The sequence below is a fragment of the Salvelinus namaycush genome, chromosome 1 (genome assembly GCF_016432855.1).
Source record: "Salvelinus namaycush isolate Seneca chromosome 1, SaNama_1.0, whole genome shotgun sequence".
Taxonomy (NCBI): domain Eukaryota; kingdom Metazoa; phylum Chordata; class Actinopteri; order Salmoniformes; family Salmonidae; genus Salvelinus; species Salvelinus namaycush.
Genome location: NC_052307.1, coordinates 24,064,754 through 24,090,874, shown reverse-complemented (window position 1 = coordinate 24,090,874; position 26,121 = coordinate 24,064,754). Strand labels below are relative to the sequence as shown.

General features: G+C 42.0%; 1 protein-coding gene across 1 annotated transcript; it reads left to right on the top strand.

The window, feature by feature from the left end:
• The first annotated feature begins 1,645 nt into the window (after window positions 1–1,645).
• On the top strand, window positions 1,646–16,518 carry LOC120066195 (BCL2/adenovirus E1B 19 kDa protein-interacting protein 3-like). The gene is made up of 6 exons (XM_039017432.1): window positions 1,646–1,751; window positions 12,329–12,590; window positions 12,691–12,772; window positions 12,897–12,991; window positions 13,405–13,554; window positions 14,332–16,518. Exons 1-6 carry the CDS (start codon window positions 1,664–1,666, stop codon window positions 14,378–14,380), a joined length of 726 nt encoding a protein of 241 aa, XP_038873360.1. The 5' UTR covers window positions 1,646–1,663; the 3' UTR covers window positions 14,381–16,518.
• Window positions 16,519–26,121: the final 9,603 nt, after the last annotated feature.

The window sequence follows — 26,121 nt, the reverse complement described above, 5'->3', positions numbered from 1 at the left end:
TTGGGATGGTGTTCTTCAGCTTGCAAGCATCCCCCTTTTTCCTCCAAACATAACAATGGTCATTATGGCCAAACAGTTCTATTTTTGTTTCATCAGACCAAAGGACATTTCACCAAAATGTACGATCTTTGTCCCCATGTGCAGTTGCAAACCGTAGTCTGGCTTTTTTATGGCAGTTTTGGAGCAGTTGTTTCTTCCTTGCTGAGTGGCCTTTCAGGTTATGTGGATATAGTTGCTTTTGTACCTGTTTCCTCCAGCATTTTCACAAGGTCTTTTGCTGCTGTTCTGGGATTGATTTGCACTTTCCGCACAAATACGTTCATCTCTAGGAGACAGAACGTGTCTCCTTCCTGAGCGGTTTGACAGCTGCGTGGTCCCATGGTGTTTATACTTGCATACTATTGTTTGTACAGATGAACGTGGTACCTTCAGGCGTTTTGGAAATTGCTCCCAAGGATGAACCAGACTTGTGGAGGTCTACAATATTTTTTCTTCTGGGGTCTTGGCTGATTTCTTTTGATTTTCCCATGATGTCAAGCAAAGAGGCACTGAGTTTGAAGGTAGGCCTTGAAATACATCCACAGGTACACCTCCAATTGACTCAAATTATGTCAATTAGCCTATTTGAAGCTTCTAAAGCCATGACAACATTTTCTGGAATTTTCCAAGCTGTTTAAAGGCACAGTCAACTTAGTGTATTAACTTCTGACCCACTGGAATTGTGATAACGTGAAATAATGTCTAAACAATTGTTGGAAAATTTACTTGTCATGCACAAAGTAGACGTCCTAACCGACTTGCCAAAACTATAGTTTGTTAACAAGAAATATGTGGAGTGGTTGAAAATGAGTTTTAATGACTCCAACCTAAGTGTATGTAAACTTCCATCTTCAACTGTATATCTCTGCTGTCAGTTTAGACTAAAACAATACTTGGAGACACCTGAACAAAATAAAATAATACTTTCCCCCACACACTCCTGTCTTCACAGCTCTTGTCTAAAGCCACCAAATGTCATTCAGAAGGACCTAATTGCCTTTATCATAGCAGAGGAAATTAGATAAAGTATGTTTCCTGAAGTGACTGGCGGCTTGTCAGGCAGGAGAATGCTCAGGGGGACTTAAATATAATGTATTCACAGGACTCACAACTGAATGCACTTTTTATTTTTGTGAATTTCTTTTATTTTTATGTTTTGTTTTGAGGGACTCTTGATAAAGATTGGGAAATTCTGGGTGATTTAAAAGGAATACAGCAGTTTTAAAGGTTCACAGTATAGGTCTGTTTGCATTTGTCGAACAGAATAAAATACAGTTTAGGTTAATGAGTAATAAAGAATGAATACAATAATTGTAATACGTTTCTGACTTCTTTCACAGTGAGATGCCTTGTATTTTTATGTCCTCATAATGTATAATGTTTTTATATAGGAAAGTGTCTTGTCATTACATACACAAGCAACATTTGAAAATTGAGAAAATAAAGCAAGAGATCAGAAAATTGAAATGCGAAAAACAAGGAATACACTTCACAAACAAATGTTGATTTCCGTTGGTGCATACTTTGCACAACAAATTAAAGTTAGTGAAATAATTTGGTGACGTCTCTTCTCAGGTGAGCCAATCATATATGATATGCCTGCGCGCGCGGTCGCTTGCGTGTCATGTTGACAAACGCTAAAAACGGAGCTGGCAACATGTCCGCCACTGCTGCTGCTCAGCAAAACAATAACGAGGAGCCTAGCCTCAACGGTAAGTATCATCGACAACCTTTTCGAACAATCAAGAGTTTTGAATACATGTCCAACAAATGTGCTTGCTTTTCATGGTAAATGTTTATAACAAAATATCGCAAAAGTTGCCTCGGTTGGAATTTCTTCTGCTTCCACAGGGCGGGAGGAGCCCTTAATATTGTTTTAACGTCACCCTTATTGCTCCAATGGATTTACTTTGAATGTTTGAGTGACAGGATTTCAACCAACCATGGAAGGATACCACTAAACTCTAATTTGTCTTGGGGCGGGCTTAATCCATATCAAAACATGTCTGAAAAGAAAATTATAAATGAAATGTGTCGAATCCGAACAAATTCCCTGTTATAAGTAATGTAATGTGTTAACAACTCCAGCTATTCAGAAGCGTTTATGGTTTGAGTTGCACACATTCAGTGCATTGTCGATTTTCTGAATCCACACAAAGGCGAATGGAATGCTTTAGAAATGCATGTCTGCTGTGGAAGGCACTCACTAGACGTTTTTGCCATGCGAAACACATTTCTAGACGTTTGCATGCAGCATGTCTACATATGTGCGTTTTCCTTTAAGAGCAACAATAAAATAACAGTAGCGAGGCTATATACAGGGGGTTCTGGGGCAGAGTCAATGTGCTGGGGCACCGGTTAGTCGAGGTAATTGAGGTAAAATGTACATGTAGGTAGGTAGAGGTAAAGTGACTATGCATCGATAATAAACAGAGTAGCAGCAGCGTAAATATGTGGGGTGGGGACAATGCAAATAGTACGGGTAGCCATTTGATTAACTGTTCAAGAGTCTTATGGCTTGGGGGTAGAAGCTGTTAAGAAGCCTTTTTGACCTAGGGTGGCTGGAGTCCTTGGCAAATTTTGCGGCCTTCCTCTGACCACCTGGTATAGAGGTCCTGGGTGGCAGGAAGCTTGACCCCAGTGATGTACTGGGCCGTTCACACTACCCTCTGTAGTGCCTTGCGGTCGGAGGCTGAGCAGTTGCCATACCAGGCGGTGATGCAACCAGTCATCCTGACCTTCGATGGTGCAGCTCTCGATGGTGCAGCTGTTGAACTTTTTTGAGGATCTGAGCAACCATGCCAAATCTTTTCAGTCTCCTGAGGGGGAATAGGCGTTGTCGTGCCCTCTTCACAACTGTCCTTGTCTATTTGAGACTACCATACAGCCATTTTCATTATTCTATCTTCAACACATTTTTGATTATGTTGTTCATTTTTACAACAAATTCAAATGTGAGCTTCGTAAGTAAATGCTCAATTTCAAGCAATTTTGACATAACAAAATACCAGTAGGCCTATGCTAGTAATTGTTGCTTGATTCCCCATTGCTGGTGAGTTTGCAAGGTAAACAGGTCATATTCTTGAACACCAAACAATTTTTGGATCTGCATATTCATTTATGGCAATCTTCTCTCCTTACAATTTGATGTTTACGCTGCACCCGGTCCTATTGCTGTAAAGTAAATCAGCAATCTGTTTGCTAGCGCAAGGATTTTATAACTTTTTGACCCCCACAAGGCCTGGTTCAAAGCTTGCGCACAGGGTGAACTCGCACGCACAATCACTGCACAAATATAGCCTGTCATTACAGCCATAAATAGTGATGCATTTTCAAACCACAAGCTTCAGAAATTAACAGTGTTTTACACCTGCAATTTGAGATGAGTCATTCAAGGAAGCAGTCAATATCAACTAGGGATATCATGTCACGTTGACCACGTTTAAATGCACACATTATTCCAGATAGTAGCTCATATCCCGCTTAAGGTCTAATACTGGATAAGCTGTTTACATGCACCTTTTGATATCCCGCTCAATGAGTATCACTCTAACCACAAATAAACAGAATATTCCTAATTTAAGTTCATATGTGTTAAATGGAATAATAACTGATATATGGACACTGACTGTAGGCCTATAACCTCTCACATAATATATTTTCTTGCAGTAAAATTATAAAAGAAATGTTAATTTTGTCTCAGGAACAGGAGGGGAGAAATGTGATTTCTTTCATCATCTCTTGAGAAAATGTGAACGTGTGTGTAATGTTATCTTTGACACTGTTCTGCAAGCAGACAATTTCAACCTTAAAATATGCACCTAGTACGAAACAGAAGTTTTATCAGAAATGTTTTTCTCAGCTTTTCATTTCCTTAAAACTGGTCAAACTGATGACATTTTGCACAGGACCAATCGTTCCACTTTTTAAAATTTGATTTTTTTACCCTTTATTTGGCAAGTCAATTGAGAACAAATTGTTATTTACAATGACGGCCTAACCCGGCCAAGCCCTCCCCTAACCCATACGACGCTGGGCCAATTGTGCGCCGCTCTATGGGACTCCCAATCACGGCCGGTTGTGATACAGTCTGGGATCGAACCAGGGTCTGTAGTGATGCCTCTAGCATTGTGATGCAGTGTCTTAGACCGCTGCGCCACTCGGGAGCTCAAAAGTTATTGTTTTGGAGTTATTGCTTTTTCTCCCCGGTCCCTTAACGAAACAGACAACTTCACTGGTGTTAACTAGATTACTAATGCATTTATTCTATTGTTGTAAGACATTATTCTGGTAAGCACTACTTTATTTAGTCTTCTGGGGCAACAAGTTATGATAGAAGAGAAGCTGCATGTATCGAACTATAGTTGATAAACAAATGTAAGTTATAAGTTCTTATAGCCTTTAGCCTTACCCTACTCCTCCTTTGTTTCTCTGGTGATGTAGAGGTTAACCCAGGCCCTGCAGCCCCCAGCACCACTCCCATTCCCCAGGCGCTCTCATTTGTTGACTTCTGTAACCGTAAAAGCCTTGGTTTAATGCATGTTAACATTAGAAGCCTCCTCCCTAAGTTTGTTTTATTAAATGCTTTAGCACACTCCACCAACCCTGATGTCCTAGCCGTGTCTGAATCCTGGCTTATGAAGGCCACCAAAAATCCTGAAATGTCCATCCCCAACTACAACATTTTCCGACAAGATAGAACTGCCAAAGGGGGCGGAGTTGCAATCTACTGCAGAGAGAGCATGCAGAGTTCAGTCATACTATCCAGGTCTGTGCCCAAACAATTCGAGCTTCTACTTTTAAAAATCCACCTTTCCAGAAACAAGTCTCTCACCGTTGCGGCTTGTTATAGACCACCTTCAGCACCCAGCTGTGCCCTGGACACCATACGTGAATTGATTGCCCCCCCCCCCATCTGTCTTCAGAGTTCGTACTGTTAGGTGACCTAAACTGGGATATGCTTAACACCCCGGCCGTCCTACAATCTAAGCATGATGCCCTCAATCTCACAAATTATCAAGGAACCTACCAGGTACAACCCTAAATATGTAACCATGGTTACCCTCTTAGATATCATCCTGACCAACTTGCCCTCTAAATACACATCTGCTGTCTTCAACAAGGATCTCAGCGATCACTGCCTCATTGCCTGCGTGCGTGATGGGTCCGTGGTCAAATGACCACCCCTCATCACTGTCAAACGCTCCCTAAAACACTTCAGCGAGCAGGTCTTTCTAATCGACCTGGCCCAGGTATCCTGGAAGGATATTGACCTCATCCCGTCAGTAGAGGATGCCTGGTTTCTCTTTAAAAGTGCTTTCCTCGCCATCTTAAATAAGCATGCCCCATTCAAAAAAATGTAGACCTAAGAATAGATATAGCCCTTGGTTCACCCCAGACTTGACTGCCCTTGACCAGCACAAAAACATCCTGTGGCGTTCTGCATTAGCATCGAATAGCTCCCGCGATATGCAACTTTTAAGGGAAGTCAGGAATCAATATACTCAGTCAGTTAGGAAAGCTAAGGCTAGCTTTTTCAAACAGAAATTTTAATCCTGTAGCACTAATTCCAAAAAGTTTTGGGTCACTAAAGTCCATGGAGAATAAGAGCACCTCCTCCCGGCTGCCCACTGCACTGAGGCTAGGAAACACTGTCGATAAATCTACGATAATTGATCATTTCAAAAAGCATTTTTCTACGGTTGGCCATGCTTTCCACCTGGTTACCCCTACCCCGGCCAACAGCTCAGCACCCTCTGCAGCAACTTGCCCAACCCCCCCCCCCCCCCCCCAGTTTCTCCACCCAAATCCAGACAGCTGATGTTCTGAAAGAGCTGCAAAATCTGGATTCCTACAAATCAGCTGGACTAGATAATCTGGACCCTCTTTCTAAAATTATCCACCGAAATTGTTGCAACCCCTATTACTAGCCTTTTCAACCTCTCGTATCGTCTGAGATCCCCAAAGATTGGAAAGATGCCGCTGTCATCCCCCTCTTCAAAGGGGGAGACACTCTAGACCCAAACTGTTATAGAACTATATCCATCCTGCCCTGCCTTTTCTAAAATCTTCGAAAGCCAAGTTAACAAACAGATCAACGACCATTTCGAATCCCAACGTACCTTCTCCACTATGCAATCTGGTTTCCAAGCTGGTCATGGGTGCACCTCAGCCACGCTCAAGGTCCTAAACGATATCATAACCGCCATCGATAAAAGACAATACTGTGCAGCCGTCTTCATTGACTTGGCCAAGGCTTTCGAATGTGTTATTCACCGCATTCTTATCGGCAGACTCAATGGGCTTGGTTTCTCAAATGACTGCCTCGCCTGGTTCACCAACTACTTCTCAGACAGAGTTCAGTGTGTCAAATCGAAGGGCCTGTTGTCCGGACCTCTGGCAGTCTCTGGGGGGGTGCCACAGGGTTCAATTCTCGGGGCGACTCATTTCTCTGTATATATCAATGATGTCGCCCTTGCTGCTGGTGATTCTGTGATCCATCTCTACGCAGACGACACCATTCTGTATACTTCTGGCCCTTCTTTGGCCACTGTGTTAACAAACCTCCAAACGAGCTTCAATGCCATACAACACTGCTTCCGTGGCCTCCAACTGCTTTTAAATGCTAGTAAAACGAAATGCATGCTCTTGAACCGATTGCTGCCCGCACCCGTCTGCCCGACTAGCATCGCACCTCTGGATGGTTATGACTTCGAATATGTGGACAACTACAAATACCTAGGTGTCTGGTTAGACTGTAAACTCTCCTTCCAGACTCACATTAAGCATCTCCAATCCAAAATTAAATCTACAATCGGCTTCCTATTTCGCAACAAAGCATCCTTCACTCATGCTGCCAAACATACCCTCGTAAAACTGACTATCCTACCAATCCTTTACTTCGGCGACATCATTTACAAAATAGCCTCCACCATTCCACTCAGCAAACTGGATGTAGGCTATCACAGTGCCATTTGTTTTGTCAGCAAAGCCCCATATACTACCGTCCACTGCGACCTGTATGCTCTCGTTGGCTGGCCCTCGCTACAAATTCTTCGCCAAACCCACTGGCTCCAGGTCATCTATAAGTCTTTGCTAGGTAAAGCCCCGTCTTATATCAGCTCACTGGTCACCATAGCAGCACCCACCCGTAGCACGCACTCCAGCAGGTATATTTCACTGGTCATCCCCAAAGCCAACACTTCCTTTGGCCGCCTTTCTTTCCAGTTTTCTGCTGCCAATGACTGGAACGAAATGCAAAAGTCACTAAAGTTGGAGACTCATATCTCCCTCACTAACTTTAAGCATCAGCTGTCAGAGCAGCTAACCGATCACTGTACCTGTAGACAGCCGATCTGTAAATAGCACACCCACCTACCTCATCCCCATATTGTTATTTATACTCTTGTTTTTTTGCACCCAAGTATCTCTACTTGCACATCACCATCTACACATCTATCACTCCAGTGTTAATGCTAAATTGTAATTATTTTGCCTCTATGGCCTTTTTATTGCCTTACCTCCCTACTCTTCTACATTTGCACACACTGTACATAGATTTTTCTATTGTGTTATTGACTGTACGTTTGTAAATGTGTAACTCTGTTGGTTTTGTTGCACTGCTTTGCTTTATCTTGGCATGGTCGCAATTGTAAATTTAAAACTTGTTCTCAACTGGCCTACCTGGTAGAATAAAATAAATAAATAAAATTATCAGAAACTTGTCAAAATTAGGGGTGAATGTAGCAATGCTATGCGGTCCAGTACGGAGGATTGAACTGCGCAGGTAGGTAGACTACTTAAAAAATATATATATAATAATTTTTTACCTTTTTTCTCCCCAGTTTCGTGGTATCCAATTGTTAATAGTTACTGTCTTGTCTCATCGCTACAACACCTGTACGGGCTCGGGAGAGACGAAGGTCGAGAGCCATGCGTCCTCCGAAACACAACCCAACCAAGCCGCACTGCTTCTTAACACAGCGCGCATCCAACCCGGAAGCCACCCGCACCAATGTGTCGGAGGAAACACCGTACACCTAGCGACCTGGTCAGCATGCACTGCGCCCGGCCCGCCACAGGAGTCGCTAGTGCGCGATGAGACAAGGATATCCCTACTGGCCAAACACTCCCTAACCCGGACGATGCTAAGCCAATTGTGCGTCGCCCCATGGACCTCCCGGTCGCGGCCGGCTGCGACAGAGCCTGGGCCCGGTCGCGGCCGGCTGCGACAGAGCCTGGGCCCGGTCGCGGCCGGCTGCGACAGAGCCTGGGCCCGGTCGCGGCCGGCTGCGACAGAGCCTGGGCCCGGTCGCGGCCGGAGTTCTGTCGCAGCCAGAGTCTCTGGTGGTACAGCTACTTGGACCACTGCGCCACCCGGGAGGATTGGTAGACTACTTTTTGAAGTGATTTGTTTGACAATCAGATGAAAACATCACACAACACCCATAAAATGCTAAACTCAGCCTGCGCAGACCGTGTAAAGCAACAGTAAACAGCATAAAATGTTCACATGCCACAGTATCCCATCTAAGATCAACATATCCCAGGCATCTTATCCGGGTTCTCATAACCGGGATACAAGCTTTTTCGATTTATTTTAAAAGGGATATGATGTTTACATGTGTCAACTCAAAAGCAGAATACTTGAGATCCCGAATAATAACGGGATATTTGTTTGCATGTAAACATGGTCATTGTCACTTCTCTGGAGTCCAGAGCAAGCAGGATCATACTTGTATGAAGCGGATGTTGCACGATTGAATGGAAAGCACGATCTGTCTTTAGCCTTTTTTCTTCCTCACAAATATCTTAATTAGTTTGCCAGAATGATACATCTTAATTTCATAAGAATTTGAAGGGGTGTGTGATGTTACAGCTATCTTTAGACATAATATAGCCAGTACCACCACTGAGGTATATAATTAACCCACCCAAACTAGGCCTATCTGAAATATGAACATGATCAATGAAATCACCAGGTAGCCTATTGTTGTGACAAAGATGTGTCTGTAGCAGATTGCTAAATGGTACTTAATATGGATTAATGTAGGGGAGGCTACATTAATGGCAGGCAAAACCGTAGAAAATTAAACAAGTGCTTTCTGGTAACTAATCTGAATATGTGTGCCCGCCTTTGGGCGCCAATGCTGATGATTGGTCAACAGTCAAGATGTGCAACTTTTTGGTTCTGAAGCACAGATTAGATGATTTTGAAACAAGAATTTGGTGCATTTCCGTAGGCCTATGTTAGTGACCAGGTTGAATAAGCGAAGGTATAAATATAAAATCCAAATGGTAGGCTACACTCGCAACCCACCCAAAACCTTTTCACTGAGCTAGCTCACCCGATCTGTGTTGACTGATATTTTGCTGGTCCAATTAGAGGGCCAAGCGTGCGTTTCACTTTTTTTTTTTTTTTGCAAGTGCGATACTGTCTCTGGCTGCGTGGAGAGTAATTCACGGAGACTCTGTGCCACAAAGTAAGTGACAAAACATTATAAAACCTGGCCAGATAAGTCTCCAGTCAAATAAGAGTCCTGAGCATTAAGGCTCCAAGTCCAAGTTATTTTATTTTTTATATCATGTTGAGTCTCAAGTCATCAAATTTGTGGCTCAAGTCAGACTCAAGTCCAAGTCATGCGACTCAAGTCCACACCTCTGTCTAAGCCTATCAATTGCCCATAATACTCAGTGATAGGCTACTGAGTGTCATCATACCATATCCTTACAAGGCTTTCTCATAATAAGATTGATACTAGATAGGCTACTCAATGTCTCAATCTAATCAGTAATAAAAATAATGATATTTTTTTCTTTTCGGTAGGGGTGGTAAATCTGTTTGGGTAGGAACTGTCAAAGGTAAACCTTGCAGATAACGCAATAGGTATATTGCCTACTTCCACCCCCAATGACCGCTACTGTATGCTGAACAGTCTCAATATTCACATGACCATCAGATGCAGTTTCTAAACTGCCCACACAGTCCACGTTGGAGGAAAAAGCACAAGATTAAGATGGTATAGGTTTGTATTATTGGTGTCCTTGTATAGTACTTTCTGTTCCTCCTTGTCCCTTTTATACAGTATGGAGATGCAGAGTGGGTTTCTGGTAGAATGCACAGGGAAAGTCCTAGAAGAGGTTTAGTTAGTTGAATGTTGCTCAGGCGTAACTGGCTAAATAGTCAGGCCCTGGATTTTATGGCCCTGGATTCGATGCTTAGCTTGATTGCAGAGATTGCATAACTGCCCTCCCTCCTACCCGTGCATGGGAGCGGTTTGGATTCCATTCAGGCAGCCTGCTGTTAGAGGCAGTAGCACTATCATTATGAAATGTAGGCTATCATCTGGATAGTGTGTTTATTTATAGAGAAGCAATCAAATGAAGCAAAATGATGAATAAGAGGCATACTATTTCAGATCATGATGGATAGACATAACATCTCTATGCTATGTCTATGTTTTATAGAATATGCACATTATGTAATGGCCTAGATTGGCAATGGAACCACACAATCTCACTGACACAGTGGCATTCAGGCCACCCATACTAACCTTATCCCCAGGCTCGAATTAGAGAGGGAGCTGGCTGGTGGATGAGATTACCCCATTACAAGTCCAATTGATGTCCCCAAGAGAGGAAGTCAGGAATGTTTTGCTTAATAGGCGTGGGTGCTTGTTTATCACTGTGAGCAAAGACTGAGAGCATGCTTTGTTCCAGTTGCGGCTTAAAGCAGGCTAGACTTTGAGTCCAGGGCCTTTTTCTAAACTGAACTCTGCTGAAGTCTGCTATACTATATATACAAAAGTATGTGGACGCCCTTTCAAATAAGTGGATTTGGCTCTTTCAGCCACACCTGTTGCATGGCATACAGCCATGCAATCTCCATAGACAAACATTGGCAGTACAATGGCTTTACTGAAGAGCTCAGTCGCTTTCAACGTGGCACCGTCATATGCCACATTTCCAACAGATTGGTTGGTTCGTCAGATTTCTGCCCTGCTAGAGCTTCCCCGGTTAACTGTAAGTGCAGTTATTGTGAAGTTGAAACATCTAGGAGCAACAATGGCTTACTCGCGAAGTGGTAGGCCACACAAGCTCACAGCTGGACCACTGAGTGCTGAAGCGCATAAAAATCGTCTGTCCTCGGTTGCAACACTCACTACTGAGTTCCAAACTGCCTCTGGAAGCAACGTCAGCACAATAACTGTTCGTCGGGAGCTTCATGAAATGGGTTTCCATGGCCAGGCAGCCGCAAACAAGCCTAAGATCACCATGTGCAATGCCAAGCGTCGGCTGGAGTGGTGTAAAGCTTGCCGCAATTGGACTCTGGAGCAGTGGAAATGCGTTCTTTGGAGTGATGAATCACGCATCACCATCTGGTAGTCCGAAGGATGAATCTGGGTTTGGCGGATGCCAGGAGAACGCTACCTGTCCGAATGCATAGTACCAACTGTAAAGTTTGGCGGATGCCCTTTCCTGTTTCAGCATGACGATGCCCCCGTGCACAAAGCGAGGTCCATACAGAAATGGTTTGTCGAGATCGGTGTGGAAGAACTTGACTGGCCTGCACAGAGCCCTGACCTCAATCCCATCGAACACCTTTGGGAGGAATTGGAATGCTGACTATGAGCCAGGCGTAATCGCCCAACATCAGTGCCCGACTTTACTAATGCTCTTGTGGCTGAATGGAAGCAAGTCCGTGCAGCAATGTTCCAACATCTAGTGGAAAGCTTTCCCAGAATAGTGGAGGCTGTTATAGCAGCAAAGGGGGACCAACTCCATATTAATGCCCACGATTTTGGAATGAGATGTTTGAGCAGGTGTCCACCTACTTTTGGTCATGTAATGTATGTTTGTTTTTGTTAATGAAGGTAATCATTTCAGTAACATGCACATGCATGCATGTCTATTTTTTGTTTTACAAAATGATTCTGCTTTCATGCATATGGAGTTAGGCCTAATCCTCGGCAGCATAGGGTGGCCATCCACTGACTCTCCTTGTTAACATGCACTGCTGTATGTTCCATACAGTGACTTCATTACACATACTGTGAGTGGCTGAGACAAACAAGGCCAGACAAAGCACAGACATGTCTCATGCATCTGAGATAAAAGGTCCTAAACGGTAGAAGGGATCAAAATGCAATGTCTTTTGGTGAAGGTGCAGTAAGCCATGCATCGAATTTGAGAACTTGTCACTGTATCTTTACCATTAGACTTATGTCACTAACATTTTTACTAATACACATACTTCCTCCAAACCCCACTGCCATCTTTATGTTTTCAGGGTCGTGGGTGGAGCTGGAGATGAATGGAAACAACAGGAACCAGGCCCTGCTGCCAAACTCCACCACACCCTCTCCTGCCCCGGGGAACGGGAATGAGGGGCAGAGTCAGGCCCTGGAGGTGGTGCCAGAGGAGGTGGAGGAGAGTCTGACAGCGGCGCTGGAGCATGTGCCCTCATCCTCCTCTATCCACAATGGAGACATGGAGAAGATCCTGCTGGACGCCCAGCACGAGTCCAGCCAGAGCAGCTCCTCCTGTGACAGGTAAGGGAGTGTCATGTTTTTAGTGTACTCCCTAAACTCTCCTCCATGTTGGGGTGTTTGTATAATTTGTATATTTATTTCCTCCTGTGTTGCACCTCAGTCCTCACAGACCTCCCAGTCCAGATCAGGATGATGGCCAAATCACCTTTGATGTGGAGATGTCCAGTCGGAGAGGGAGCCAGGTACAACAACCCAGCCTGCCCTCATGTCTCTCTTCCTCCATCCATGCCCCTGTCTACACTGTTACACTATAGGCCTACATTACCTCTCTGTTCACATGTGCTCTCTCTCTCCCCCCATCTGCAGTTAGAGGAGGAAGGTCCAGAGAAAAACAGAGAAGAGGATATCCTGATGAGCAAGGTTGCAGATTGGTCCAGTCGGCCTGAAAACGTTCCACCCAAGTAAGGAGACACACTGCACACTCTAACACAGGGTTGGGCAAACTACGATCCGGCCCGCGAGCCCATTCAATCCAGCCGGAGGGAGATTTAAGTATAAAGATAGAAAATGTAGAAATTATAATGGCCCTATATATTTAGATTTTTTTTAATATCTGCTCTTTTTCTTCCCCAGCAAAAAACTGTGCGGCCCTTTCAAAATCCCTATGTGGCCTTCGAGCCTTTAAAGTTTTCCCACCCCTGCTCTAACACAAAACTGCTAGCCTAAATCATAGCAAAAATAGACAACTTAGTAAGTTCCATATCTGCCCAGACCATGAAAGTGTATAATACAAATGACAATTTTCTGTGGGATAACAATGCAATTTGTTTCAAAATGGTGAACATGTTCAGTGATTTATTTTGTTTTTTTGTAGGGAGTTCCACTTCCGTCACCCCAGACGCTCAGTATCCCTAAGCATGAGAAATAGTGGAGCCATGAAGAAAGGGGGTATCTTCTCTGCTGACTTCCTCAAAGTCTTCATCCCTTCCTTACTTCTATCTCACATTCTTGCCCTCGGCATTGGGTGAGTGACTGTTCCATCTTACACAACTAGCAAATCAAATGGATATATGTGAGTATTTGTAGATTGTCTGCTGTTGAATCATTGTCATTAGTGCTGAGCGATTAGTGCTTTTTTGTGATCTGTTCGATTATACGTTTTTTGATTTTGCTCTAACACACTAAAACAATTAAAAGTCCCATGATGGTAGTGACTGCCCATTATTACTTATTAACCATAATTTTCCACATTACTGTAGTTGTGTATTACATTAGTTTATTTGATAACTTGAAATTATATAATAAAGTAATCTTATTTCTCTAGAGCTGCTGCATATGCTGTGACAAAATCACTCTTTTGTATTTCTTAAATAAGGCGTACTTTTATGACTGCTGAATACCAAACTAGATCATGTCTTTTCAGGTAGACATACCTTTGCAAAGCAACAGCTGCTCTCTCTATCCTCTCACGATTGTGCATTCTTCTGCCTCTTCCGTAGCAGGCATAAGAGACTGGACAAGGTAGATAGATGCGCAATGGATTATGGTCATTGTTGTTGATTACCATGTTTTTGCGCTAAACTATGTAGAATATTGGCCTGTTGTAAACTACAACTCCCTACTACATCACACAGGTCAGGCTGGGTCTGATTTATCTTTAGAGAAAATGTTCAATGTGCACATTGAGCTCACAGAAGGAAAAACTGAATGAAATGAACCATCGTCGCTCAATTAGCTGTTAAAAAAAAAAAAATGTCAGTTAATCACCTGAATTGTCATGCTGTACTTATTGTCTCCTTAGGGTCTACATTGGGAAGAGACTCCCCACGCCTTCCACCAGCTCTTTCTAAACCCAAAGTGAAGCAGTGCCTGGAAGTCGCATAAAAATTATCCTGTTGACTAGTTGTTACAATGTCTTCATGTGCTTAAATGCCCTCTTTTCCTCTGCATCCATTGTATGCCTAGCTATCTCCTTTCAACAGTTTTTTTCCCCCTTTAGTTATTTGTACCACTTTATCTGACAATGACTTTCCCAAGTTTTTGATGTAGCGTGCTTTTGGAGGGTTCATAATTCATAAATGACTGGGAACCTTTTAACTTTTGACACAGATTGGCTTTGAACAGTAATGACCACTAGCAGCACATAATAGTTAACAGCACATGCCTGAATCTGAGTGTTGTACTTCTGGACAAAATTATTCTTCAAAAGCTGTTGATACTGTTCTGCACAAACACTGTGACTGGTATTGGATGGCACAGGGCCTGAGGGTTTTGGACTCTCTCTTAGATTTCTATACAGATTCCTTGGCTTAGACTGAGAGATTGTGCTTTGAGAAATCAATAATTCCTTTACTGCTCCCTACTCCAAGTCAGTTAATTTCATGGTGACTTTTACCTGAACCAAAATAAGCTACATATCTGCAGTACGTCTTTCAATTGGCATTGAGAATTGCAGTGACTGTGAATCAAGTGGTATTGTTGTTCAGATTTGTTATTTTATTACATAGTTTGGAATAATATTCAGCCCAGACTTATCAATTCAGGAGAAGTTTGCTTCTATTCCAGCCTACTCTAGTTATACCTCATTTTTGTCATTTAGTAGCCCCAAATAATTTTCTCTGAAGGTGGTCTCTTGGTGAAAGGGTGTGAATAGCTACTGCAGGTTTCCATTGATTAACAGGAAAACATCCCAGTAGATAGATGCAGAAAGAATAGTACATCTAAATGCTCTGCAGTACAGGGTAAAGCACGGGGTAAGGGAACGTTTGAATACAAATATACACAACCTGCCTGCTGTTCAACAACTCAAATGTGTCAATGCCACACATTCTTCCTTTCGTTTGTCATATCTTATTTATTTTCTCCAAGCTGATTCTATAAACCTTTTGAATGTAAGTTTTCCTGTGTGGTAACACGCCCTCAGTGTATAGGTCCAGCCACCATACAGAGTAGGATGTATTGGTTGAAGGATGTTATAACTGGCCACAAATAATTCAGTTTTGTTTGCTTTTGGTACACAAAATGACTACTGCATAGTGCCAAATATAGATTTATTTTAATCTCAGCGCTTTCATTTCAAAGGTAACACGCACAGTGATTTCTCAACTATTGGACAAGTTTAACTAGAAGGTTAGACTAACACAAACAGTGACATGCACTCATATCTCCAGTCCTGATAAGTCACCTACCTGGTTTTGACATGTCCTCTGGTGATCCATTTTGAGATTTTTCATGATTCTTATGGTGAACATTTTGTGTATGCATGAAATATGTTTCCATTCCCCATAGGCATACATTTCCATAAAGCAGACCGTATGTAAGTAATGATTTTTGGATAAATGTTTAACAATGACCTATTTGGTACTGAAATAATTGTATGAAATCTGATAAAGGACCCTTTTTCTTTTTTTTGCAATAATAAAACGTTTTTTTTTTTTTCATACACTAAGAAATTATTCTCACATAGCGTGCGATAGGAACTCCTGGGAAAGTAACTATACAGAACCAGCACTCCACCACTGCTTGGTTATTTCGGGTTTAGTTTTTTTAACTTTGGGGGGAAGGGTGAGTGGACAATGGGGATAGATGTGATGACAGTAGTAGGGTTCTTTTTTTTTGAGTGGGATTGTTTTTTGTGCCTCTGTTCTTGGTTTGTGCCAACTCAAAGTAACTCCCATTGCATGCATGCCTTTAGCTTGTAATTGGCATTGATTAACTTATTATCATTCATGAGATGCCAAAGGCTGTCATAGCTTTCATTTAATATTGTCAAGTCCATCCTGTATCTAACGCAGAAGAAGTATGTGCATTATCATTGGTTTCATATTTTTTCTTTAATAATCCAAAATACAAACTGAAAGATGCTTGGCCTTTTCCTTGAACATGTTTTGTTTGTGATATTGATTCTAGTAGCAAGAACTTTCAGCCTTGTTTGATAGTTTTTCCAATTTTATGAAAATCTGACATTAAAATGAGAAATTAACCGCAATACACTCCAATGTGGGTTTTGTATGGTGAAATACGGATATAACAGAAATGCATTGTAAAACATTGTCAACAGAAGAGGAAGGTGGGTGATGGATTAGTGTCAAGTACTCTGTATCTTGATGCATGAAAAGTAGAAAGAATAGGCAGTGGCAGAGGTGTTTCACATTAATTGGCAGATGTTTATTGAACCTAGACAGCGACTGGGTAGATGTAACAGTACCATCTCTCCAAACAGTGACGCACTAAATCAATAATAAGGTCAAATTAACCACTTTGCATTGATCTGAATATCGGTGAAAGGTTGTAGATTATTGTTGCAAGCAAGGTTTATTGCTGTTATCTCCGACTTGAATCATTTAAACATTGTCAAGTCACCCCTTTTACGAAGTTACGGAGCAGGTAATGTTGAGGTTTAGAGGAAATAAAGTACTGTATTAAGATGTCTGTCCTCTTAGCCTCAGCATGCTGTCTCTAAATGAATGCTTACGTTTCTGTCTGTGTATGCCGAAACACTTTTGTAAAGAACAGATCCCTCTTGGTTCATCCCATTAATTCATGTTTCTATTATACTCTGAGGGATAATTACCTCTTTTAACCCATGGCAACAGAGGAGAGGTTTGGGGATTTCAGACATCTCGATTGGCTTACAGCAGATGTTCTGATGTTGAAAGAAGTGGTACAATGCATTCGGAAAATATTCAGACCCCCTCGACTTTTTCCACATTTTGTTACATTACAGCCTTATTCTAAAATTGATTAAATAGTTCATCAATCTACACACAATACCCCCATAATGACAAAGCAAAAACAGGTTTTTAGATTTTTTTTTACACATTTTATTTAAAACAAACTGAAATCACATTTACATAAGTATTCAGACCCTTTACTCAGTACTTTGAAGCACCTTTGGCAGCAATTACAGCCTTAAGTCTTGGGTATGATGCTACAAGCTTGGCACACCTGTATTTGGGGAGTTTCTCCCATTCTTCTCTGCAGATCCTTTCCAGCTCTGTCAGGTTGGATGAGGAGAGTCGCTGCACAGTCTGAGGTCCTGAGCGCTCTGGAGCAGGCTTTCATCAAGGATCTCTGTATTTTGCTCCATTCATCTTTCCCTTGATCCGGACTAGTCTCCCAGTCCCTGCCGCTGAAAAACATCCCCACAGCATGATGCTGCCGCCATGCTTCACTGTAGGGATGGTGCCAGGTTTCCTCCAGACGCTTGGCATTCAGGCCAAGGATTTCAATCTTGGTTTCATCAGACCAGAGAATCTTGTTTCTCATGGTCGGAGTCCTTTGGGTGTCTTTTGGCAAACTCCAAGTTGGCCATCGTGCCTTTTACTGAGGAGTGGCTTCTATCTGGCCACTAGCATAAAGGCCTGATTGGTGGAGTGCTGTAGAGATTGTTGTCCTTCTGGAAGGTTCTCCACATAGGAGCTCTGTCAGAATGACCATCGGGTTTTTGGTCACCTCCCTAACCAAGGCCCTTCTCCCCTGATTGCTCAGTTTGGCCGGGCGGTCAGCTCTATGAACTGTCTTGGTGGTTCCAAACTTCTTCCATTTTAAGAATGATGGAGGCCAGTGTTCTTGAGGACCTTCAATGCTGCAGAATTTTTTTTTGGTACTCTTCCACAGATCTGTGCCTTGTCACAAACCCCTCTCGGAGCTCTACGGACAATTTCTTCGACCTCATGGCTTGGTTTTTGCTCTGACATGCACTGTCAACTGTGGGACCTCCATATAGACAGGTGTGTGCCTTTCCAAATCATGTACAATCAATTGAATTCACTACAGGTGGACTCCAATCAAGTTGTAGAAACATCTCATGGATGATCAATGGAAACAGGATGCACTTGAGCTCAATTTCGAGTCTCATAGCAAAGGGTCTGAATACTTATGTAAAGGTATTTCAGATATATATATATTTTTAATACATTTGCAAACATTTCTAAAAACCTGTTTTGGCTGTCATTATGGGGCATTGTGTGTAGATTGAGGGGGAAAATAATTGAATCCATTTTAGAATAAGGCTGTAACATAAAAATGTGAAAAGGGGAAGGGGTCTGAATACTTTCTGAATGCACTGTATGTGCTGAAATTTCTACCTACATGGACAAACTGCTACTTGGCCACATGACTATGCGTATACGTATGAATGGCTTCCTTCCTAATTTTAAAAGCAATCTAATTGCATTTATATTACATTAAATTAAACAGAATATGCACAATACATCCCTGAATGAATTAAATAATTAAATCAACATGCACACCTGACTGTCGTATTGTTTGATGAAACATAACAGCATTTAATCCATAAGGCTTCCACACACTATGTATATTACTAAATACACATAATTGGTTTCAATCATCAAAGGTGTAACAAATTTAAACCTGACGGTAGATTGTTCCTATACCACCAATAGAGGGGGTACAGGGATATTAGTGTGTGGGCCTTTTCCTCATTACTCTAATTAGTCACCACTTATACATGAAAGGATAATTTCCACACCTACTCAGTCTAGACTGGGATACAGGGGTTGTATCTGTCATAATTAATTGTTCAAAAGATAATTATAATGCAGTGTGTGTTTTGAGAAAAATATTTGATATCTGAGAAAATATCTTATTTCAGGTTTATTACCAGTTCATTCCATTCATACCAATGTAATGTCACCACTTGCACTGCTATAGTAAACAAATGCAGGGTAATTGGTCAAACATGGAACGCCAGTTCATGCGCTCATGTCATTGGACTTTGCTTGTCCTTTCTAATTAAAGGAAGTTGCATTGTTTCAGACAAATCGAATAAGCATCAGTGTCACTCCTAGTCTCCCATCCATCCTCTAGACTTGGCCAGATTTGGCCTGCAGCAGGTGAGTGGAGAGGCAGGGTGGGGCATTGCGCATGCACGGTGGCCGTGGCCCTCATCACTGTTTATCTTATCGCTTGGTGACTGCTGGACAGGTTTGGCGCAGCATTGGAACGTGAGGAAAGGCTGTCAAACCTTTTAAGTTCATTCAGCAAACCTAGTTGGAACGGATTGAGCTATTTCACGAATTTAGTCAGGCGATAGCCGGAGACACAATTTTGTCTGAGCGTCGACTGGTCTCAACGCATCCGAGCATCCATCCCTTTCATTGCTAGCGGTCTAGCTAACATCAGTGAGGTGACAGCCATAAACGAGGACGCTGACAACGCGCCGCTAAGATGTCCGGATACCAGGGAAAGAAAAATATACCACGCATTACAGTGAGTAGTGTTTTAAATGCTCATAATTTAACAATTGTGTGTAAAATCTATACCTATGAATAAACTAGCAGTAGGGATTAAACAGCTAGACTGTGCTAGCTGTAGTTATCACGCTATCTGTGGAGGGGGGGAAGGGGGAGGGGGGGAGGGGGGGCATTCATACCAATGCAATGTCACCACTTGCTTTGCAATAATTAACAAAGGCAGGGTAATTGGTCATAATTGGAACTCCAGTTTATGCGCTCATGTCATTGGAATAATCGTCAAGACGCTCATTTTATTGTGTGCATGCTATTTTTTAGCCATTCCATATCCTACCATGTTAGACGATTTAGCCTAGCCGACAGGATCAGGAACAAGAACGGATGATTGGGACAAATCTTTTATATTTTCCATCCTTATATTCAGATGGATTCTAATATACTTGTAATGCCTTATTGGTAATACTGTAGCTATAGACTATGGGGATACCACAATATAAATTAAAATGTGGGGAAAATCCCAGCAACAATAATACAATGTTTTTTGGAGAAAATGTATTCATTTATTGAATACATATGTATTTGTCACAACAATTCGTCTTATCAACCCTAGACAGCAAAGGGTTGATTTGCCATGATGACATTTAGGGAGGGGGTCATAACCTTAGGAGTTAAAAGGGCAAAAACCTTTAATGAAAAGTAGGTCATTGGATTAAATCCATCCTTGCTGTAAACTGTTTTTATATTTAACTAGGCAATTCAGTTAAGAACAAATTCTTATTTACAATTACAGCCTAGGAACAGTGGGTTAACTGCCTTGTTCAGGGGCAGAATTACAGATTATTACCTTGTCAGCTCGGGGATTCGATCTAGCAACCTTTCGGTTACTGGCCCAACGCTCTATCCACTAGGCTACCTGCCGTGAAGGCCTAGCTTTTGTCTGTATGCTGCCATACTCTACATGTAGTAATGACATTTAGGCATTTAATGTCTTTAATCAAATAGCACAAACCACACATTTGCGTGCGTTCCTGTCAAAAATATATGAATTATTGAAATAAAATGGTTCTAGAGATCTGTTCCTTTTGTTTCTGCAAGGGCAACATGGAAGGGAACTGGGATTGGGGGGAGGTATTTTCAGGCAGCTGTCGGCTCTCTCTCACAACTGGAGCAGACTTATCTAAGCACCTGACATCAAATGACAGCGTGTTGTGGCTTTAAAATGGGGACAGAGCAATGTGCTGTTTTCCCATCAACTGTACCAGTGGCACCATCTCATTGCGGTGTGGCTGACTCATATCTTCCATGTGAAACACTGTTACTGAAGCATCCTAGGGTTTAGGCCTTGGCCCTGTTACTTGCACACTCCTCTCTCAGCCCACCAAATGCAAAGAGAGAAGTTATGGGATGCTGCTAATGTACATGGCATTGACAGATTGAGCTGTTCTACTTTTCTGTTCCAGTAGTTCCCTTTTGGATGCACCACCTCATCAGCAAACAGTGCTATAAAAAAAAAAAAGAGATTTTGCCTACAGACTGCATAGCAGTGATTGATATGCAATCCCATGGAAAGTAGTAATATACCTGCTATTATAATGACCTAGACCAGGGATGGGCAACTGGCGGCCCGTGCCAGTTAATTAACTCTAAAACATCTTACAAAATTTCACGTAGGGCCCCCAAAAGGTTAAGGCTGGCTCTGACTGCATGTGTGGGTATGGATGTGGGTATGTAGACCCGCGAGCCACTGCGGCCCCTGAGTTTAGATTGTTTTGTGGCCCCCACCCCCATCAAAGTTGCCCATCCCTGACCTAGACCAATTGACCAATGTTTGTGGTGTAGCCTAAATATTTCCAAGAGAGTGTTTGGTACAGAATCAATTCCGTGTCACAAAGATTACTCATCCATCCACAGAGCCCATCCAGCTCAGCATTTTACTCGGCTCACTGTACAACGAGGCAGGAGGATACCTTTTAACTTCTTCTTTTAACATCCGGGGAAATTGCAGAGCGCGAAATTCAAATTACAGAAATATAAATATTTAACATTCATGAAAATACAAGTATTATACATCAAAATAAAGCTTAACTTCTTGTTAATCCAGCCGCTGTGTCAGATTTTAAAAAGGCTTTACGGTGAAAACACACCATGCGATTATCTGAGGACAGCGCCCCACATACAAAAGCATGAAAAACATTTTTCAACCAGGCAGGTGCGACACAAAAGTCAGAAATAGCGATATAATAAATGCCTTACCTTTGAAGATCTTCTTCTGTTGGCACTCCAAAAGGTCCCAGTTACATCACAAATGGTCCTTTTGTTCGATGAAGTCCTTCTTTATATTCATAAAAACTCAGTTTGGCTGGCGCGCTTCATTCAATAATCCACCGGTTTCCCTCCTTCAAAATGAATCCAAAATGTTAGCAATTAACTTATCCAAACAAGTCAAACAATGTTTATAATCAAACCTCAGGTACCCTAATACGTAAATAAACAATAACATTTTAAGACGGAGAATAGTATGTTCATTACCGGAGATAAATAACAAAGAACGCGCTTTCATCCACGCGCATGGAAACACTACAGCCAAAATGGGAGCATTATAGCATAGGCTTATTGTTAACATCTTGTCCATGAAATAAATACATTCTATGCTTGCCCTTGAGGTTGTCAGTCTCAGAGATACTGTATGTATAGAAATAGGCCTAGTTCATTTAACATCCTCTGGTGCTGTTAGGTGGGACAGAGACTCATGAAGTCATTCTGTTTGTGAGGTATTTATAAAGAGATCCAGTGGCAAGACATAAAACACACTAAAACACAGTAAGTCAGTGTTTTGCATAGTAGTGTAAATCTCATTGCATAACACATTACTGATTATGTTCTGTACTCAATGTTTCCATCTTGTGAATACCCAGTGGAATCAACCACTATCATGAATGGTTGCATTGATTGCATCCTTGTTTTAGGTGCTGATTCCATCTTATTTTCTAATAGGCCTATAATAAAGATATTACTGGATTAAGATATTATTGGATTAGAGGTCGACCGATTAATCGGAATGGCCGATTAATTAGGGCCGATTTCAAGTTTTCATAACAATCGGTAATCGGCATTTTTGGACACCGATTGTGGCCGATTACATTGCACTCCACAAGGAGACTGCATGGCAGGCTGACTACCTGTTACGCGAGTGCAGCAAGAAGCAAAGGTAAGTTGCTAGCTAGCATTAAACTTAGCTTATAAAAAAACAATCAATCTTAACATAATCACTAGTTAACTACACATGGTTGATGATATTACTAGTTTATCTAGCTTGTCCTGTGTTGCATATAATTGATGCGGTGCCTGTTAATTTTTCATCGAATCACAGCCTATTTCGCAAACGGTGTTGATTTAACAAGCGCATTCGCGAAACAAGCACTGTCGTTGCACCAATGTGTACCTAACCATAAACATCAATGCCTTTCTTTAAAATCAATACACAAGTATATATTTTTAAACCTGCATATTTAGTTAATATTGCCTGCTAACATGAATTTCTTTTAACTAGGGAAATTGTGTCACTTCTCTTGCGTTCCATGCAAGCAGTCAGGGTATATGCAGCAGTTTGGGCTGCCTGGCTTGTTGCGAACTGTGTGAAGACCATTTATTCCTAACAAATTTGCCAGAATTGTACATAATTATGACATAACATTGAAGATTGTGCAATGTAACAGCAATATTTAGACTTAGGGATGCCACCCGTTAGATAAAATACGGAACGGTTCCGTATTTCACTGAAAGAATAAACGTTTTGTTTTCGAAATGATAGTTTCCAGATTTTACCATATTAATGACCTAAGGCTCGTATTTTTGTGTGTTATTATGTTATAATTAAGTATGATTTGATATTTGATAGAGCAGTCTTACTGAGCGATGGTAGGCAGCAGCAGGCTCGTGAAGCATTCATTCAAACAGCACTTTCGTGCGTTTGCCAGCAGCTCTTCGCTGTGCTTCAAGCATTGAGCTGTTTATGACTTCAAGCCTATCAACTCCCGAGATTAGGCTGGTGTAACCGATGTGAAATGGCTAGCTAGTTAGCGGGGTGCGCGCTAATAGCATTTCAATTGGTGACGTCACTCGCTCTGAGACCTTGAAGTAGTTGTTCCCCTTGCTCTGCAAGGGCCGCGGCTTTTGTGGAGCGATGGGTAACGATGCTTCGAGGATGGCTGTTGTCGATGTGTTCCTGGTTCGAGCCCAGGTAGGGGCGAGGAGAGGGACGGAAGCTATACTGTTACACTAGCAATACTATAGTGCAGGGGTGTCAAACTCATTCCACGGAGGGCCTAGTGTCTGCAGGTTTTTGGTTTTTCCTTTCAATAAAGCCCTAGACAACCAGGTGTGGGGAGTTCCTAACTAATTAGTGATGTTAATTCATCAATCAAGTACAAGGGAGGAGCGAAAACCCGCAGACACTCGGCCCCCCGTGGAATGAGTTTGACACCTGTGCTATAGTGCCTATAAGAACATCCAATAGTTAAAGGTATATGAAATACAAATGGTATAGAGAGAAATAGTCCTATAATTCCTATAATAACTACAACCTAAAACTTCTTACCTGGGAATATTGAAGACTCATGTTAAAAGGAACCACCAGCTTTCATATGTTCTCATGTTCTGAGCAAGGAACTTAAACGTTAGCTTTTTTACATGGCACATATTGCACTTTTACTTTCTTCTCCAACACTTTGTTTTTGCATTATTTAAACCAAATTGAACATGTTTCATTATTTATTTTAGGCTAAATTGATTTTATTGATGTATTATGTTAAAATAAAAGTGTTCATTCAGTATTGTTGTAATTGTCATTATTACAAATACATTTTAAAAATCGGCTGATTAATCGGTATTGGCTTTTTTTGGTCCTCCAATAATCGATATTGGTATCGGTGTTGAAAAATCATAATCGGTCGACTTCTACTATGGATGTTGAACAGATGAAGATAAGTAAGACAAGATCACTCATGATTTATCAAAGACATATGAAACAGGATATTGGAACCAATTTGCCTTATCCCTTGCACTCAGGCCTGTTATTTTCCTTTTTCTGGTTGTGTGCAGAAATGTGGTCTAATCTGAAGTCAACTGACCCATTTGAAGATAATAGACTGTTAGATCATGCTGGAAGAATGCAGTTTTGTGAGGCCTGTTCAGTCTTCTGTGCGACCACCACAACTATTACATTTACATTTAAGTCATTTAGCAGACGCTCTTATCCAGAGCGACTTACAAATTGGAAAGTTCATACATATTCATCCTGGTCCCCCCGTGGGAATTGAACCCTGGTCCCCCCGTGGGAATTGAACCCACAACCCTGGCGTTGCAAGCGCCATGCTCTACCAACTGAGCCACACGGGACTATTAGTTGTAGGCTATAGGTCACTGTCTGATTGTGAAAGCACTCAGGGCAGTGTGCTCGCTAGGTGGATACTAACACTCTACATCTTGTGACTGCTGTATGGTCTGGAGAGAGGATGAAACTCTATCGGCCTCATTAAGGTAGCTACTCAGTTCACACTCCCCGAGGAAGGCCAGATGAGAAGAAGGGCTGATGAGAAGTAGGCCAGCCCGAGCCAACAGTAGATGCTCTCCTCAGATGGAAATGGGATTATTTGTCCTACTCTTAAGTGGATGCTCCTGGTCTTCCATTAAGCCATGCTCTACTCTACACAGCCCTGTATCTCAGACTGAACTAGGCTACCCCTCAAGATCTGAGCTGTTTGTGATCAGGGTGGAATATGTCATGACTTAACACATAAAGCCTTATTCTATATGAAATAAATGGCCAATAGCCTAGTAAAAATGGAGAAGCCAAGTGTTGTCTGAGTAGTGGTTGCTTTAAAAGGCCTTTCAGTTGGGCATTAGCCTAATCTTTGCACTCATTTTTACATTTCAGTCATTTAGCAAGCGCTCTTATTCAGCGCAACTTACAGTATTGAGTGCATACTTTTTTTGTACATTTTCTGTACTCACATGATATACACTGAGTATAGAAAACATTAGGAACACCTTCCTAATATTGAGTTGCACCCCATTTGCCCTCAGAACAGCCTCAATTCGTCGGGGCATGGACTCTGCAATTTGTCGAAAGCATTCCACAGGGATGCTTGCCCATGTTGTCTCTAATGCTTCCCAGAGTTGTGTCAAGTTGGCTGGATGTCCTTTGGGTGGTGGACCATTCTTGATACACACAGGAAACTGTTGAGTGTGAAAACCCAGCAGCGTTGCAGTTCTTGACACAAACCGGTGGCACTTACTACCATACCCTGTTCAAAAGGTACTTAAATCTGTCTTGCCCATTCACCCCATTAACAGCAAACATACACAATCCATGT

Coding starts and splice junctions, on each gene's coding strand:
- LOC120066195 (XM_039017432.1), top strand. CDS start 1,664: ATGTTGACAAACGCTAAAAACGGAGCTGGCAACATGTCCGCCACTGCT. Junction 12,773..12,896: donor CCAGTCGGAGAGGGAGCCAG/GTACAACAACCC, acceptor CCCCATCTGCAG/TTAGAGGAGGAAGGTCCAGA. Junction 12,992..13,404: donor CCTGAAAACGTTCCACCCAA/GTAAGGAGACAC, acceptor GTTTTTTTGTAG/GGAGTTCCACTTCCGTCACC.